At 37.8% G+C, this 19984-nt stretch overlaps 1 protein-coding gene across 2 annotated transcripts in view; it reads left to right on the forward strand.

Annotated features, from left to right (window-relative positions):
• Positions 1-19984, forward strand: part of LOC149783553 (uncharacterized) — an 85813-nt gene that overhangs the window by 12187 nt on the left and 53642 nt on the right. For both annotated transcript variants that reach the window (XM_089931820.1, XM_089931819.1), the window contains exons 2-3: positions 17308-17867; positions 19036-19342. In XM_089931820.1, coding sequence (XP_089787946.1) covers positions 17308-17867; positions 19036-19342 — 867 coding nt within the window. The remainder of the gene's footprint in view (positions 1-17307; positions 17868-19035; positions 19343-19984) is intronic.

Raw genomic sequence — 19984 nt, forward strand, 5'->3', positions numbered from 1 at the left:
TGATCCTGGCAAAGAATTTCAGGGTGCAGTATCATCGTTGATGAAACAACATAACGTTACCATCAGACGAGGGCATACTGAAATTCATCGTGATCAGGCAATTGTTGAGCGATTTAATCGAACTCTTGCTGAGCGGTTATTTGGATATCAATACGCGAAGGAATTCATTCAAGATAAAAGATCGCGTGAATGGGTCGCAAGATTACCAGGCGTGATAGCTGCATTAAATAACGAGATTACTCGAACAACCAATATGAAACCTATTAATGCAATATCCAAAAAACATATACCCGTACGACGTGATTCTTCATCACAGCTAATACTGGGTGATGTCACTGTGAGATATTTATATGAACCAGGTGAACTTGAAGGTGGTAAAAAAAAGAGCGACTGATCCTATTTGGAGTATTACCACACACAAGATATCTAATATAACTAGATCTACTGGTAGACCAGCAATCTACAGACTGGATTCAACTGCTCCTCAACGTGGATTTACACATGAACAATTACAAGTAATTCCCGAGGATACACAATTACCAAGCAAATCACTTAACAAGCACCACGACTTCGATTACACTCAAGACAGGTCAGCATATTATTTTCTCGTGTATGACCAAGACGAATATCTTTTCTATCTGCAGTGAATTGTTTTGGGTGTTTACTCGAATACTGCCACAACATCATACAATTACAGCTTGCACAGTTATTATTCTGCTGTTGCTTCAGTGTCATGATAAATTCAACATTAAGGTCAAAATCACGATTATTTTTTTTTGTCACTCTGTTTGTAACCGGCTAATTATTTTCTTATTATATGACTGTTGTTTTCATTATTAATTTCATCAGCCATTGACTCATCCAGGACAATCCTTCGTAGTTGAGATATTCTTCTGACTCTAGATACAGCCAGGTAAACTAAGTTTGACCACTCGATTCGATCATCAATAATCCAAGCAACTGTATCAGAGATAGTTAGTCCTTGAGATGAATGTATCGTCATTGCGTATCCTAGCGTCCACGGGGATTTGTTCATTTTTAGTGCATCTTCAACAACATTGACATCAACTGCAACAATATCATTCAGCACAAGATTCTGCTTTGCCCCTGACTGTCCTGGTATATCAACGTCAATATTCTGTAACCGGGTATCAGCTGGTCTATAACACAATGGCACTGGCAGTGTTGGAAATTTCTCTTTGTGTAATTGAAATAACTGCCGTTGAAATGTGTCTCTGACTATCTTTCTACTTGCCACAATCAAATCGTTTGGTCTCCACCTTTTCCAAAAGTTGTTCAAAGAAGTTTCTGAAATCACCTCGCGCATAATTTCGCACTGAATTGTATTCGGTTGCAGTCTGATTAATTTCTTAAATTCCTTTAACGTTGCATCAAGAGATCTATGATCATCAGTCACTACTTCGTAATAATCAACAAAATTCTTCAACCAATCGTGTGGAGATGGTCCAAGAAACGGAGGTGGCTGACCGTGATCACCGCACATAACCACAGCTGTATTTTTCAATAACAACCAATCGAGAAATGTTTTTAATGTTTCTAACGGCACTGTGCACACTTCATCCCAGATAATAACTTTTGGAATATATTTCCACCCCACCCCCCCATTCGATCTGGAGTCCACACACCGCCGCTGTATTTGCAAAAGACTGTGATAAGTACTAGAATTGACTCCTCGTTGTTTCATCTCCCGCGCGAGCCTGTGTGTTGGTGTTAGTACGATTATATCCGATTTTCCACGAAATAATTCGATTACTAGAGTTGTCTTACCAGATCCCCCACCCCGTTCAAATAAACGGTTTTATGTCTGGATACTGGATCATACACAGATGGTGCACTCGACATTTCTGATAATTCTGATTAACAATAACTATCTTTAACCGCAATATCAGCGGATTCACAATAACAATGTAGCATTTCTTTTTTTATTCTCCACGAACTCCATGATTCGTCATTGCTTGTGAAACGAATCAGTAATTCTGAATATTTTTTATCGATATAAAATGAATCCGTAGCAACTCTAACTGCAGTGTCAGGAAATCTATTTATCATCGATAGTAAATTTATAGAAACATAAGCTAACATCGAAGATCTTAAATGGGTGTACTGAGGCGATTCTCCCTCGATGTAACTAACAATTGTGCCCAATTTTGTTCTGTCGGACAAGTAAGCATCTTCCCGATTACAAAATATATCTCTCGCAGTGGCATCATTAATTATAAAATCCAATTCAGCAGCATCCATAACCAGTCGTGAGTGATGTCGTTTATGATGATATGCACCACCTTGAGTAAATTTACCGATTATTCTTCTACCGAGATCTTTTGCTGTTTTTTTTACTGTTGCTAAATTTAATCTTAAGAATATTAACAATGACATCCGCGGACAAATCTGGATATTCTCGTGCACATTCTTCGAGACTGATACACTCCGATGTTGGTAACCAAACCGAAGTTTGTTTTCGGTATGATATAATTGCTTCACTGACCGTCAACGATATCAGTATTCTTTTGTCAAGCATATATCGTAATAACACTATTGGCGCCCAACGTTTCTCCGAAAAATGTCTGTCAAACCAAACATAACAGCACGGATGAAGATTCATAGTGAATTCAAACGACGTTACACGAGCAAATCCTGTCAAATCAAAATCAGGTAATGGACCATTAATTGATACTCTTACCATCTCATGACAAGGATGATCAAATCTCGCAAAATATCCGGCACACTCGCCCTTCCCAAGAAAACTTCCAGGATAACACGCGGTCATGTTTACGGAAATCATCTCGATGATATTATACTCGTTGTTCCACAAACCGCCTTGTCCGTATTCGATGCAACTATTCTGGACATCTTCAAGGAACTCTGCGTGTGTTGGTCTCCATGAATTTGTTTCTCTCGCGGTATGGGCAGCAATTGACGGGACTGTAAAACAATTAGTTAATAACTGCTCAGTGTTTTCTGAATATCTCTGTGTGAGTTTTCTCATTTCTTCGTGGAGAGATTCTTTACGATATAATTTACTGTTAGGTCTTACAAATTGATCATACTCGCCTTCTTCGGAACTTTTAAACAACCACACTGACACAGGGTCGTTTTTGCTTATTCGGCTAATAGCATCAAATATTCCATTCCAAAAACTCTCTGACGAGTAATATCTCACAACACGATTTCATGGAAATATTGTGACTGCATTGGTCCAAGCGTGAGAGTTATGGTCAATAATTTCAATTGACGCTCCTCTTGATTTACTATCTGATTTATATAAAACCTCTCCCGTTAATGTTTTTACTATCATTGGAAAATTAAATTTACTCGATAATTTGCAACATCGCTTATTGAAGCTCCTGTATCCTTAACCGATTCAGCCCATTTGTTTATTTTTTCACGTCGCAGATCAGTTAAACCGTTTCCACGCTTCGCATTTTTAAAATGTTCTATTACTCGCTCGGCCACACAATTTAGCCTTGACAAAGTCAAGGATGAAAATCTCATCCGGGTAAGTTTATTAATGTTGGGATTTTTTATCGGATAAATTCCATAAATGACCGCTGTTACAGGATACGCTCGAGCGTAATATGGTTTGTCAATCCCAGTCAGCATTCCTGGTTTGGAATCTTTACTTAACAGAGCGGTTTTTCCATCAGCAAGAACAGGGTCACGTTTGTCACGAATAATCTAAGTATCATCATCCGAGCGCACAAAAACTTTACTCTGAAAAAAATGTTTCTGATTGAGGTAATCGATAATTATTTTCGCTCGTGTATCATTCATTGTAGCGTCCTTAACATCGTCGACATTGATAGAGTCAGTGTCAGGTACAATTTTGAATGTGGACCACACGTGAGATGCTCCATCATTACGAAATTCGTTTTTGGCATCTCTTATAATATCAAACAGATCAGTTAAGGCTCGTCTTCGCGAATCAGGGGTTAGTCTGTCAAGACCAAATCTAGAAGCCTTTCTGGGTTTGATTGCAGATAATCTCTCAAACTCTTCCATACTATATTTAAGGCAAAAATTTAAATAAGAAATATATATATATATATATATATATATATATATATATATATATATATATATATATATATATATATATATATATATATATATATATATAATGAACCATTGCAGGTGGTTGAAGGTAGGATCTGTGACCGTTTGTAACAAATCATGCAAACCTGCGCAGAACATTCCCAAAGTATCCGGAGAGGTGGTTCAGGACCAATACCATGTCTGCAATGTGGTGTTGGGTCAGAGGTAAAACACAATTATGCGCAAATTGTGGGGGTAAGCGATACCGCGAGCTTAAGCGATATTATAACAAAAAAAAATAATCACGACGCTTTGAGATGTAAGCGCGATTATATAACTAAGTTTTCAGACAAATATAAATTAGACAAATGACATTATTATAATGAACCAAGAATTTGTCCGACACCCCATCATCAAGAATTACGAATCGTTATGGCACAATTAGGCATTGCAGGTTGAAAAAAATAGTTGGTTTTGTTACTAATGTTGGTTATCTAATGTTTGGTGCAGCGAAAAAAATATCTCAGTCATCGTTTCGTGTTTGAGGTATTTAATGGAGTGATCGAAGAACGTCTTGTAATCGATCATATAGATAATAATAAACTTAACAATAAATTATCCAATCTGAGAATCGTCACACAAAGCGAGAATTCTGCACGAGGGGGTACTGGTAAATTTAAAAAAAAAAAAGAGTTGTAAGATCTCTCAACATAAGCACAGGTGAAGAAAAAATATTTCATTCAATGTATGCAGCTAGCAAGTATTTTGATATTCATTCGCGTTCAGTCCAACGTGTTGCAGATGAGTTAATCAAATCAACGTTTTCATACCGGTTTGATAGCTGGATTTCATTTCGTTATGTAGATGCAGATAACCGAGACAACTCTGCAGCGGCTGTGTAAAAGTGAATGACGCAGTTATCCCAAGTCAAGGTCATTACCTGTAAATCTAGCGAGCAGAACTATATATAGTTTTTTTGCACAGCTAATTGTAGCAGCAGTCTATTTTCACCTTGCGTTTGTCAATCCAGGTAAATGTTTCAGGTGATTGCACAACACCTGTAAAGGTAATATCCAGCGGCGGGCAGAACTGTATACGGCTATTTGTAATTGTCTTATTGCATACACACTAGCGGCAGTCTTTTATCACTTCCGCGTTTGATTGTCAGTACAAGTAAATGTTATTTTCACAAAATCAGAACTTAAAATCGTTCAGAACTTGAAATCGTTCAGAATTTAAAATCTAGTTCAGAACTTAAAATCTAGTTCAGAACTTAAAATCTAGCTCAGAACAGAATTCAGCTGCCAAGCTCTATCAAGTTACCTATATGATGTTTTTTTAAATCTTATATCTTCAGATTGCGTTCGGTGGCACAGTGGTTAGCTCAGCTGACTTTCGTCCCTGTGACTTATCACTGTCTTCAGATCGAATCTCGCCACGGACATATGTCGACGGTACCGATTATTATGGTTTTTATAAGGTTGGGGGGCTCCAGCAAGGCCCCTCATGTACATATCCTCCTCCACGTTAAATCGTGGGGTGACGTTTTTGACCCCGGGATTTAATTCACGGGGACGGGTATCTACATGAAAACACACACAGCCTTCTGAATACTCTAACATTTCGCCTCGCTTTCGCTTAGGGAATTCGCTGGAGGTATGTCTGTGAATAACGCCCCCCAAAAAATAAACAGTTGCCTTGGATGCAGAAAGCTCTACGTCACATGGATCCCACTAAAACAAAACATTCAGAAAGAATACGGCCAAAAAGAAACGGTCACGAAGAGATGCCGAGAATCGACAAGAAACGATCTGTAAGACAAAATCTTGAGACAAAAGTCTGAAAGGACCTTCGTGGAGATACACAGGCCAGTGCAGAACCATAATTGATAACCGCTCATCAAGAAACTGTTTATTTTTTCTTTTAAATTTATAATTATATAAATATAAACTACGAAAATATCAATGAAGTAATTGCTGCTATTAAAAAATTACAAGAAAATAAAATTAATATATCTGATGACTTAAATCCTGAAAAAATCATGTCTGATTCTGAAGCGCTATATGAGGCTACATTGGAAGATTGGTATATTTTACCTGCTCAGTATAAATTTATAAAATAAATCCAGACAGCGTTGTATAAATCACTGGCCACAATACAAGAACAGCAACTATATGAATTTGTCTCTCTGTCCCGTGCAATAGAAAAAACCAGGTTAGTGTTATCCCAAGAGTATGAACACAGAAAGGTAATCGGTACGCGTGTAAGACAGTTGAAAAAAATTATGTCAGATCGTGAGTTAAGCTCCCTTGATGAAATCATGGATGAAATTACTGGGAAATGAAGTCAGGTACGTGGAAATGAAATCGAAAGTAGAAGTCTCGCACTGACAGAAAAAAAAATATTTTACCCGCATTTTTTTTACCCACATTAATCTGACCTGCATCAATCAATCCGATAGGTTATTTTCACTTGTATCTTCTGCATCTGGATCTGGATCAATTTGATCCACAGGGTTAAATAGTATTTCCTTAAGCTGACTAAGTGTAATGCACGAGTGCGCGTAATTTAAAATCTGATCTCTGTCACATGTGATCATACAAATACGTTTTTGCTGCAGTTCATCTAACTGTCCCTGCGTTAATAAAAAGTCTTCATTACCGAATAAATCAATAACCAAATCAGCTGTGCTGACCGGGGACTGCACAAACACCTCCTTGATGTGTTTTTCAAGCCCTTGCTTGTCGTGAATAGAAACTTTCACATGCTGGTCATATATGATACTCGTTTGATTAATTAGAAATCAAAGTCTGTCAGGAATAAAAATTTTTTTTACTGAATTTATGCATGATTCTGAAAGTATATTAACCCTGCGGAATTGAGGAATTTGACAGTTTTTCAGTAAAAGTTCCCTGTCAGATAATCAATATTGTATAAGAAATTTTATGTTTCATGGAAAATTGTTGATTTTTCATGACCATGCTGGAGTAATTGCCTTTCGGAATCAGTAAAATGGATGATTTTCATGACCATGCTGGGGTAATTGCCTTTCGGAATCAGTAAAATGGATGATTTTGTTGACCATGCTGGGGTAATTGCCTTTCGGAATCAGTAAAATAGATGATTTTTCAGTAAAAAATCCCTGTCAGATAATCAATATTATCAAAATTTTATTATTATAAGAAATTTTATGTTTCATGGAAAATTGTTGATTTTTCATGAGCATGCTGGGGTAATTGCCCTCGGAATCAGTAAAACGGATGATTTTCATGACCCTGCAGGGGTAATTGCCTTTCGGAATTGAGAAAATTGACAATTTTTCAGTAAAAAATAAATTTCTTATAATTCTGAACACCCTGACTGTCAAAGATTGAAAATCTCTAGGATAAAAGTCTTAAGACGAAATCTCTAGGATTTCACAAGCAAATTAATATGCAGAGTTTCGTGTCTTAAATCCAGAAGGTGGTTAGATTGGTCTGTTAGTTTGAAATTTATTCTTGATAACAGTGGATTATAACACTGCAGATAAACCTGATTGATCGGCTCTTGCACAATCAGATATCCAGGTGGTTCTTTCGGGGTGAATGAAAGAGAACAAATCCTTGCTGGGCTTGATTTGATACTGTTGTGTTTGTGCTGTAGCTGCCATCGATGACATCACACACAAGATTGACCGCGACCACTTCGGTTATATTTACGATGCCCGGAGATACATGCCTGCCTGTCCCTTCCGAGTCATTATTGTGCCTGAGAATAGTTGCTGGTGGTAGTGTTTTTCTCCACGCAGCGAGTATGTCGGGAAAATATTCATCAATGAAAATTCGTTAACTGATTTTCTTAACTCGGCTGCATTATACCCGGGAAATTTAAAATTCGGCAGTGTAGCTTCTGTCAGCGAGTATGCAGTTAAAAATTGTTGTTTAGAACCGGTTTTATCGTTAATTGTTGCCTGAATTACTCGTTGGTTAATATATTCCATGTCGGATACGAGTTGATTTAATATTTCGATTCGTGAAATGATTTCGCTGCGTGAATCAGTTATATCAAAGAGATGTTCCTGGAAACTTTGCCGTAGTCGCTCTAGTTGTGTTGTATGTAATTGATTAACGACTGTAAAGTGCCTAGGAATATCATTTTGATGAAAATATAAAGATACAGTTATACTTCCGTCTGGGTTTATGATCTCTTGTTTTAAGGGAAATTCCCAAATGAAAAACTCATTAACGAATTCAAAATTACTACCCAACGTTTCGTTTTTTATTCCAAGTAAAAGATTTTTGTATGATGATTCAACTTCGTGGTACGAAGTCTTATCCGTGACATAATCAGACTTTTTCGGTTCTGGTGGTATCGGTGGTGCTGGTGGTGGGATTTTAGGCCATCCTAACACTGTTCTGATCGAACTCTGATATATATATCCACAGCGTACCCTGGAGTGTTTATTTCGATCGCAGAAGACAGGGTTGGTTCATGAACAGTTATTTTTATTTTGGATTCTTTTCCTGTGATATTTTTTATTCGACGTTGTAATTCCTCATTGATTTCTTCGATTTGATAAGACCTCGTTTGTAACCCAATGACGTTCCAGTCGGGTGTACCATCGGGTTGGTTTTTATATGCAAACACGAACGAATTATTCGCTGGTAATCCACCAAACGATTTTGATCTGATATTGGGCAAGCTGTGGTATACTCGTAATTGTGCTAGTGCGATTTCTTTCACGGGAATCGCAGTTGGAAAATTAATACTAAATTCAGGGTTAGTCGAACTTACCGTTATCATCGAAATTCTTCTCGAGGATGTATTTTCGACTATGTCGAGCAGAGCTCGATGAAGTAATTCCGTCATTATTGTTCTTGGTTGTTTTTAAATGGCGAGTACAGTCTTCGTATATCTTAACCATTAACGCGAATTCGGAATCTGATATTGTTGTGTCATCGATGCTTGATGATATCAACGACGATAATTTTGAGTATGCGGACGTGGCTGTGTTTAGTTGCATGACATAATCGTGGTATTTTGTGCTCGTGCACGAGGATATTTTTTTCGCGATTATATTAAAAAACCCTGCGATGGCAGTTGATGAAGAGACGATTGTTACTACGATTGTTACTGGTGTTAGCGCTGATAATACTACTCATGTGGATGCAACTAACGCGGATACTGAGCATACTAGCGCATCCAGGATGACCGCTCGTCGTTTATATTTTTTTACTTTTAGGTTGTATTTGTCGATGAGGGTTTTTTAACTCTGATTGCCATTAGCGTACTTGACCGTATCTATATTGTTGCGCATCCAATGTTGTTGTTGATGCTGTCGTCGTTGACTTCGTCATTGACTTCGTCAAGAGGGTCGTTTATTATCTTAGGCAGCAACCAGTTCAGGTGTTTCAGCTACGAATTCCAAACACCACCAGTAAGATGTTGCGTTTAATGTCTTATCAGTTCTTCTAGTATAAATTCCTCTTCGGTTCCGCTATTTATTATTACAGTCACAACCCCGGAAAACCTGTCAGTTGAATGTCGCCAGGGATACTTTGTAAATATCTCAAATTTTGCAGCACTGAACACAGAAAACCTGTGCACGCCAGTAACTGTTGCGGTATATTTGATAGTATTATTTTGTTTAGACCATGTTGCGAACCCAGATGATACCGTGTACACTATGTTGATAAAATGCCCAGGAGTAACTCCAGGTGGGAATTTAATCAAACTGGTTTTGTTAACGATCTCAGGAATCCCATCTACGATATCCTGCTGTCTTTGTTTGATCGTGTCAATGTTGGTTTTGATATCAGAAAGTTTTATGTCAACAGTATGCGGAGCGCCGAAGAATTCTTCTGCGGTTTTTTGATGGTTTCTGCGAAATCTTGCAAAAGCGCCCACGTGAACGTCCTACTCGGCCCGCAGCGTGGATAATTTACTGTCTACGGTGTCGAAGTATAATTTGTTTGCGACGTCGTTGTCAGATTTTGGAGTTGTTGCAACTACTATTTTGTTCCCGTTCATGTTGAGTTCACCTGTCATTGTGTCACCGGTATTTTTTAAGCGGTTAGTCACACTTGCTGCGATTTGATCTCTGATGGTTGTAAACTATATACTTGAGTCTCTGATTTTTCCGCTGTCAGTAAACACAGGGATATTATCCGGGACAGCTCCAAGAACCCTGCGAACTATGTTATTCCATTTGATATTGCTGGTTTTTAGTTTTCCGTATCGGTCCTGAAAAATAACAACCTCATCTGGGTCTATCCCGGATAACGTTAAAAGATTGTCAATTTCATATTTGGTCGCATATTTTGATAAATCTACATCACCGCGTTTTTTTATCTCTGCCTCGATGAGATATCTTCCGTAAATATCTACCATTATTCTCTTAAGGATTGTTTAAATCGACCCGAGGTATACTCGTGCACGACCTTGTGAGGTGGTTTGGTTGATCTTGATATCGCATCGAGGACATTTAATACTTCACGGCCACATATCGGTGGATCGGTTAGTGTATGTGTTGGTAGCGTTGAATACCAGATTGGAATGTTTTGCAGTCTTGAAGTACTTCGTACTCTGTGTACATATTTGAGGAATTCGACTGGCGGTGCTAACCCATACGAATCGAAATATATAATTCCACGTGGATCGATCGCGTAAGCAACCCAGTGAGTTCCTGGACCATCACCGTTATCAAGATTAATAATTCCGGTTTCTGGATTATTCGGTTGTTGTGGTAATTGATCTCGCATAAAGACGCCTTTGAAATTTTTTATATTTAATTGTTTAGCAGCATAGAGCAAATCAAAATTTGACATCGGTGAAACATTTCGTATTTTCAAAACCGTTTTGGGTACCATGAAGGCGGAGTTCCTGGAAGCCTGAGACCTCGTCCTTTTTTTGGTATCCTTTTCCAGTTGCTTTCTTTAATGCCATTCAAGCAGCTGTTCCAACAGCTCCCAACGCGGCTGCTTTTGCGACAGCTGGGGCAGCAGCAGCTATCAGCGCTGGTATTGCTGCGAGAAGTGGAAATATACCACCTGATTTAATCATATCTTTGATAGCTTTTGGAGCAAAATCAAGTTGAACTCCAGTTTCTGCTTGTTTTGCTTTATTGAAATGTTTTAGTTGGGTTTTAGTCAGCGATAACCTATTTGGACCACCGCCAGAGATTTTATCGTTTTTTAGTGTTATCGCCGCCCCACATACTTTTGCGTTTTTAGATTGTAATTTCTTTACCTGACCAGAAGTCAAAGTGACATTAACGTGACTATATGACATTTTATAATAAACGCGATTGATCTAATTGTCTTTGAAAACTACATGTTTTCTACTGGTGCATGAATAACTCTCATTCGGCCACCAACACCTTCACGTAACATTGCTTTATCGCCGAGTATAACAGCAATTGCTCTGTACTCAGCTATAGCCCTTCTTGCCACTTGAGCTCTGAAATGCACATCAACGACAGACTGTCTAGTTAAATCAAGATGCTCTAGTAAGAAGTAATAGATTGGATAGTGTGCCATGAAATCCAATTGTGATATTTGCAAACAAGTATCGATATTTATATCACGCGCTAGATATTTCATCAAACGATGATATACACATGCAACATGATAATTAGCAAAATTTAACTGTATATTTTCTGATGGTTCTTGATGCCCGTTTATTCTTAAAGAAACATCAGTAAAACCGAGTTTGTCAGATATCATATGACTCCGTGTTTGTGAGTTTATTCGTACAACATTTTGAAGAGCAATGAAAATATGTCGCGGTGCAGAAATCCCCTGCTGTGATGCTACATACCATGTAAATAAACCATTAACAGTACTCTGAGCACTATCTGTGGTTGTTGTAAGCCATGATAACAACGATTTACCACCTTGATCCATAAAAGAAAGCAGTCGCTGTTCTTCAGCAATTGCCGGAGTCGTTACCGGCATCCACAACAAAAATTTTGTTATTAATACTTTACTATCATCACCAGCAACACCAGCTTCTCGCCAAAAGGCATCGTTGTCATTATTTTTTCTGAAAAGCATAACCGTGTGTTTTGCTCCATAAATTACCTTTTTGACATCTCTACAAAAGCCAAATATATGCGACAGCGGAATGGCACAAGAAAATTTTCTATCTGTCCCACTTAACATTTGTCCACGTGTATGAAATCCTAGATTAAAATTATCATTAGCACCGTAAACCACCGGCCACTCATCAGCGTCGGCGGTGTTGCCATTATTTCTTGGTCGTCTAATATTGTACTGATCACTGTCAGGATGATCAGAAGTGTCCTTAGCAAACATCATTGATGGACCAGCTGATTTTGTATAATCATCAGAGTATCTTGCTAAACCTATTATTGTTGTAGCCACATCAACATTATTCTCAATTGACTCAATTTTTTTTTCCGTCAATGAGATAGCAGCGCTTTCAAATAAGGCCATAATTCCGTTCTTGACAAAACCAACTTTAAATCCCACGTCATGTTTTGTATTATCTGTTTTTGAAATTTCACCTTCTATTTTGATAAACGCTTCAGCGGGCAAGAAATATCTACTTGTGTCTTGAACCTGCAATTCAATTCGTCCTCGTTGATTTGGATGTTCTATACCATAAGAATAATACTGAAAATCACGCACTAATTCGTCCTTGGGTACTGGTGCATCTATGTCGAACGCTGGGTCGGATTGACGTTTAAACATTTTATTATAAAAGTTATCGTCTAAAACGAAGACCACTTCCCGCCACCAAACTTGTATTTATTTGTTCAGTCCCTTGATTTATCAACTCTGCTAGTTTTTGATCTGCAGCTTGATTTATACTTTACTAACATCTGCAGGCATCACTTCGGTGCTTGGTAATTTCACCGGTGGTGGCTGGACCGCTTTTGTTCTGCGTATTAATCGTGCTAGTCTATCCTTGATTGCCAAGAATACTTTACTGGCAACGTTACCAACAGCACCAGTAGCTTTCATTGATAATTGTTTTGCGATCGGTATTGCTTTAGGAGCCATTCCCGCAAATAAACCCTGAACAACATCACCAAATCCATCTCCGTAGGTTATTTTGTATACTGGTAATCGTGAATTTACCACCCTGACCCTAACTGGCCTACGATGGGATTCGTGTATGATCATTTTATATAATTATTCATTTATCTAACAACTAGTCACTGTGGTAGTCATCAAAGAGCTCATTAAGAAGTTCTCGGTAGATACCAGTGTCCATGATACCACCTTGAAATAATCGTCTGCAAATATCAACTGCTTCATTAATTATTTCTGATGAGTTATTTCCAGCTCGCTTTCCTCCTATGAGAACTTCTAGCCGTTGCACATCATTGACGATATTGTTAGGACAGTCAATAAAACCACTTCCTAAACCACTGCCGTCGGTGACAAATGTTCCTTTTAGGCCAAGATCTTGTAAAACATCCCCTGAAGGATCATCTTCTTCTTGATAATACAACTCTTTCTCTGTTTGTTGCTGGGGGGTAAGTTGTGGTTGTGGTTTTTTCTGTTGCTGGAAAGAAGATCGTGTTAGGTTTTCAAATAAACGATCTATTGCTTTAGAAAACGGCAAAAATCTAGTATCACTGCGTTTAACCTTATCAGCATCATAATATATACGAAATATCCACTTGTACCAAACTTCATCATCTACGAAATCATCGACATAATCCGATTTTAAAACTCTAGTTCGGTCATCATAACTTCGCACAGCAAACTCAGCTAAATCATCTACGGTTTGAATTTCCTTTATAAGTTTAATCGCCTTTTCGGTAAATTTATCCTTTATATGAACCCTACCCCTGGCTTGTTTTGTTTCTGTTTCTGGTGTGCGATCTTTTATATCACCAACTTCAGTACGAACTTTGCCGACCTCTTCAGGTATCTCTTCACCAGGTTGAGGTTGAGCTGCAGCTATTTTAGTTGGAAGATCTCGTAAAACCCTTTTTGTCTTTTTAGCTCTCGCTGATATTTTTTCAGTTTGCTTAGCGGTTTGTTTCAATATTGGAAGAATACCCCTTTTTCGTTCCTCCTCATCCTTAATATCCCCCAATAAAGCTCTTTCAGTGACCGCAGCAGCTTTTTCCGTAGCTGTTATAACAGGTTTAAACAATTGTTCCATGCCTGTGGCATATTCAATTTGTGCTTCCTGCGGAGCTTGTAATTTTTGTTTTACAGAATCTCTCACCGGAAGAAATTTTTTTATTGCTTCTAATCGCTCTCGAGCTAGTTTAGCGGAATGTGATTCTCCGATGTCAGCCATTATTTGTTACAGAATTTTTTAATTGAGCAGCGGGGGCGGGGGGGGGGGGGGGGCGACGCTCTCAACGCGTCACCGACGATCTCGCGCATTTTTTTTAACGATTTTTGCGATCCCCCAGGAGGTCTTAATTTGCGAAAACACAGGTGAACCAATCAGAGTCTGTTCGCCCCCCCCCCCTCCGCTGCTCAAGTCTCTTTGACATGCCTCAACAGCCACCTTTGTTTCATTGTTTCAGTTACGGTCCAGTACAAGTGCCAGTTACAACTGGTTTGAAAACCTAGGGACATGCTGAAAAATGCAGGGTTAAAAAAACAAACAGTGCGACAGTACAACCTTGATAGGAATAGAAGCTGGAAGCGATACTGATGTCGGAAACGTCAGTGCTACCAGCAGCAGGGTTACTGAAACCGTGAGCAGTACTTGTGCAAGTCATATAAGTCAAAAAGATTAAAAGACTTGCTGAGATGATGAAACAACGTAGAGGTAAGACGGACGTTAACCCCAGCCCTGTTCGAGCGCTGACTGAAAAGGTCAAAGAGCGTGATATGTATTTTATGCGTCGGTTGGTCTAACACAGGCGTCTGGCTTCTCGTCTGCCTTCTTCCGCAACTCACCGCTGCAAATGAGTCACTACGTAGCCAACAACGTGCGGAAAAGCTTACAAAGACGTCTATTAATCAGACGACAACAGCTGTAACGAAGAGGTTGGAGACTAACGCAAACCTTTTGAATTTTACCCCGTAAACAGAGTAAAGTCTAGCCTATATTTATTTTGGAGGTCTCCCTGCCGAGGCAAGTGCTGAAATTCTTTGTGCTGGCAAATTGGAGCGACTCGTTTGGATACCAAATACGATAGATGCTACATGCGATGGATACTAAGCTCGCGAGTAGGTACTACAGACCGCGAAGCTAGTAGAAGGGTGTTAACAGTGGTAGAGGCCGCCAAAGCCTCACGATGTGTTTGCCAATGCGTGGCGCAAGAAGCAGGCAAATTTTGATTTACTTTCACGAACCAAGGTGGTCCTTCAGACCGTGGTTTAATCTTTCAACCCCTAACGAAGAGGTCTATACTGTCCTCTTGCTTTTGGCACACGAGAAGGTTGGTTGACACATATACAAGTATGTGCTGGCTGTATTTGATATCGGGGAATTTTATGGGTGACGTGTGGCAACTGTTGACCATTCAAGATGCGAATTTGACCTCGATTGAGGTAAGAGACTACGTCAAATCTGGAGACGTTTAACTGTACTCCAAATGAGCGACTGTCTTGGAACCAGTATGCCAAAAAGAAATTGCTTTCCAAAGCCTGCGTGTCTCTAATTAAAATGTTGTCCTGTTATTTTCTTTCCTTCCAGACCAACATAATCAATAATTGAAATCTACACCGTATTTGTTCTGCTAACCTCTGTAAGCTAGTTAAAACTGGTTAAGTTATGCATAAACGATACTCACATTCTGTTTCATTTATTTCGCATATAACTCTGATAAATTGCCTGTTGATGTTTGTCTCATTGTGCTCCAACTTTATTATAATATTACTTCCACAACAATGTATACATATCCGACGCGTAGTTCTAACACCTGTTCCACTCTTCCAATATTGATAAATAACAACACCACGTTTTTCCTCTGCATTTTGTACATGACTCTTTTATAAAGAAAGCCTTTCACAAATACCTCAGTTGTTTAGCTTGAACCATATACATTTAGTTTGCAATGTAAGAGGCACGTTTGCGTACGGTATACTTAGCCATCATTTTAAAACCAAAGTTTTCCAAGACAAATAATTTAGATGCATTGCCTCAAACAAATTATTTATAAACTTTGCTGGAATTACTCATAGTGCAATAATTTCACATATTCCTCTAGACTTGTGAATCTATTTCGATGCACTCATTCAAATGCGAAAATACGCAGTGAATTATACTCGTATTTACTCCTTGAAAATGCAATATTGCATCAAGCCCAACGATTTTATCCTAATGATTTATTATCTTTCACCTGAGCAGCCCATTCAGTAAGGGAATTGTAGACATTCTCCCGTATCCCTAGATCAACGCGATCACGTTATAATCTAGTCCTAATTTTCGGTTTCTCCTTAGACCATATACCTTTTATTAATTCGCGAGTGATTGGTAAATTCTTTTTAGCCCTGCTTTGAGCGCAGTGTGAAAAGAGTTTCACCCATGTCTTGGTAGTGAGGCAAAACAGGTAGGTGGGGTGAAGTTGGAACTAAGTTGGGTGGAAAAATGAGCTTTTCACATCAATGTAACTGACAGGTGAACGCAAAACTTGAAATGGCACCACTTCATACATGTAATATGAAGACAATTTTTTGTCACGAAACAACTCTTAATCCAGATGGATTTTGTAGCTGTTGTTAGTTTAGTACCATTTTGAACACATTTTAGGCTATACATGGCGGATAGTACATACTTGGCAGAGGAAGAAACCGTGAACCTAGTGGCACACTTTCTCACATACCTACGTTGGTCGAGCCGAGACTCGAACTCACGTGGACAGAGGTGAGATGTATGAGTGACCTGTGAAGCGAGCGCTTTAGATCATTGAACCACCCTTATTACATGCAGTACTTTCGCTCTAATCAATATAAAGATAATAGGCAAATCGAAACATTTTTTTTCAGTTAATCAACACGATAGATAAAAAAACAAGGAACGCTTTAACAAATTTTGGATTTATAGGATACAACGCAACCGTCTCCAGTTTGTTATCTGCGTGCTTAAATAGCAAACGCATTATACATTTAGTTTTGTTCTTTCCAAAAGCCTCAAAAGTTTATTTTATTCAGTGAAAACAAGTTCATCTTTTCTCGAAATGTAGCAATACCTGTAGCACATGTTTGAGTTATCACATGAAATGGGATCATAATTTTGTTAGCGATATTTAACAACAATGTCGGCATTTAATTCCAGGATAAACTTGTTAATATCACACGGAATAATAAAATTCTGCTATTAATTTTACAGGTGTTAAACTCATCGTCATCATGGGGACTTCATCATCTATTACATCGAGGGATAGTGAATCTGGTGCATTTAATGGACCTTCAGAGGAATACAAAGAGACAAAAGATGACAAAACAATGAGAGAATATGACTTAACACCTCTAAATACAGCAATTGAAGCTATTGAAAAAATTCATAGTCAAAAAGATACCAACAGAAAATGGAAAGAAGAATTAATGGATAGTCTAAACAGTATAAAAGAAATTCATGAAAATATAGGCATGTCAACATATGATGTTGCTCTGAAATACCGACGAAAAGCAGGGAAAAAACTGTCCAAAACAAAAACGACGGAAAGGATAGTAGATGTAGTGGTAGATTGTTGGAAGAATAATGCAGATGTTACTAATGAGAAAACATTGTTTGACGTACTGCAGACAGCAATATCAGTCTTACGCCAATTCTCCCACAGCAGCTCTGAAGTATCATGTGATATCGTAAACAACAAATGGTTTATTGGAACACTGAAGGACATTCTGAACTCTCATAAACCTTCAACAGATAGACAGGACAACAAAAATGTAAGTTTGGCTATTTGAGGGTTTTTTCAAAGAAAATGCATAACATACATTATTGAAATTTAAATTATTCAAATGTGTAATGTTAATGAAGCACTAGCCATTATATGTAAATCGTCGTGGAATCAATCGTGTTTTCAAAAAAGAGCTTCAACACAGATGTACCTAAAGGCGCTTCATTACACAGTAATATATGGTGTCATTAATTATGGAAATAATGGCTATATTAATCTTCAGAATTACAGAAACTTGTTTTGCCTACATAGTTATAATTCGAAAAATTGCAAAGCGACCACTAAAATGATGAAAACGTATTTATAATATATCCTTAATATAAACTAGAAACGATTTTAGAATTACTGGTTCAAATATGCCAAGGAAACTACTTCGTTGTGATTGGTAACTGCAATAATTTTGAAGATGTTACGAAGTAAGTAACAGACTTACACAAGCTAGGCTTGTAGCAAGAATTTGAAAATATACGTCTGAGTGATCATTCTCGTAAGAAACCTACTCTATAATTAGAGATTTAAGTGAGAACAGTTTTAATGGTGTTTTATAGCATGAATAAAGCAAGAAAACCTTGCTGTACTTGACGAAAGGAAAGGAAAAATAACAGAAACTCCCAACAAAACGAAATAAACAAAGATTTAATAAGGCTTTGACTGTCGAGTACTCGCAGAACCATACTATTATGGATTTATGTTGTCAGCAAATATACCCTCTCGTAAAACCTAAGATATAGACCTCATTATTGTACGATTTGATTCAATTCATCTTCACCAGTCATAGAAGGTGGGATAGTTGACCAGAGAAACATTGGTATGTCTCAGTCACTCTGAAGACGAATATTTTCGAATGTGTCTCCCTTCGAAACTTTCATTCAGCTATGACCTGCATCAGCTGAGATATTTACGGAATCTCTCGCTCAGTAGTTTTCGTACTAGCCTTTTAGTGAAAAGTATGTAGATCAAACAGCGCCAGCGTTGTCCTTGATGCATTTCCATTAACTTATATATATATATATATATATATATATATATATATATATATATATATATATATATATATATATATATATATATATATATGAATGTGTGTGTAAGGAGCCAATAGTTTATCTTCATCTAATAAATAACATTACCATCACCAATTCTCTTCATCTTTTCAGACAGAATATAACTTTTTGATCCGAGAAGCTTTGGACATAATTTGCAGTGTCTCTCAAGTGGACCAAACTATTCCACGTCTCCGCAACCTCCGCATCATGACTGCTATTCAGCCATATTTAGATGAAAACGATGACTATTTACGTCTCATTACGCTTGCCGCCCTTGCAAATATTATTGACGAGAAACAGAGTGGAATTCTCAAGAACAAGCATGACGTTATACAGCTTCTCCTGAGAACATTTCAGTCAGCTTTGGATAACGAAAATCACATGTACAAGGGTTGGTCGGCACGGGAATGTGGATTATGTGAGTTCGATCTACTGAAAGTACGATATTAAAATGCCATATATCTTGTTTGGGTGTTTTTTGACAATAATACTGTAAACTCGAACGTTAGTACTTTCCAAAAAATCATTCTGCTAAAATCGGAGTGAGCAAAAGGTGGAAACGCTAATATAAGTCATTGAAATCTAAAAAGAATTTTCTTTACTTATGCGCTATTACCCAATTTGTCAGAAGCAGCAATATTACGTACCAGTTCGTTTGAGAACGCACCACTTCCAGAATGAAACATCTAAACAGAGTGTTACATTGTACATCAAAACAATGCTATTTAACATAATATTTTAAGATAAAAATCCATTATATCATTACATTTCAATCACATATTTTTTGAACACCAAACGTGAATTACTTCGGTTCAAAATAATCCAATTACAAACGAAAGCTTTGACCGCCGGCGCATTTCCGCACGTTTTTCGGTCTATGAATGATACACATTGCCACTAAAACTTGACATTTGTCAAAGACAATTAGACCAATTTTTAACATCCCCAAATATTGTTAATTTTTACGAATTTATTTTCACAATCAATTTTGTGAATCGTCAATATGTGTGTGTGTGCGTATTACAATTTAAACCTGGTTTTTTCGAATTCTAACATTCAC

Source organism: Sinohyriopsis cumingii, chromosome 14 (assembly GCF_028554795.1).
Source record: "Sinohyriopsis cumingii isolate HCF-2022 chromosome 14, ASM2855479v2, whole genome shotgun sequence".
NCBI lineage: Eukaryota > Metazoa > Mollusca > Bivalvia > Unionida > Unionidae > Sinohyriopsis > Sinohyriopsis cumingii.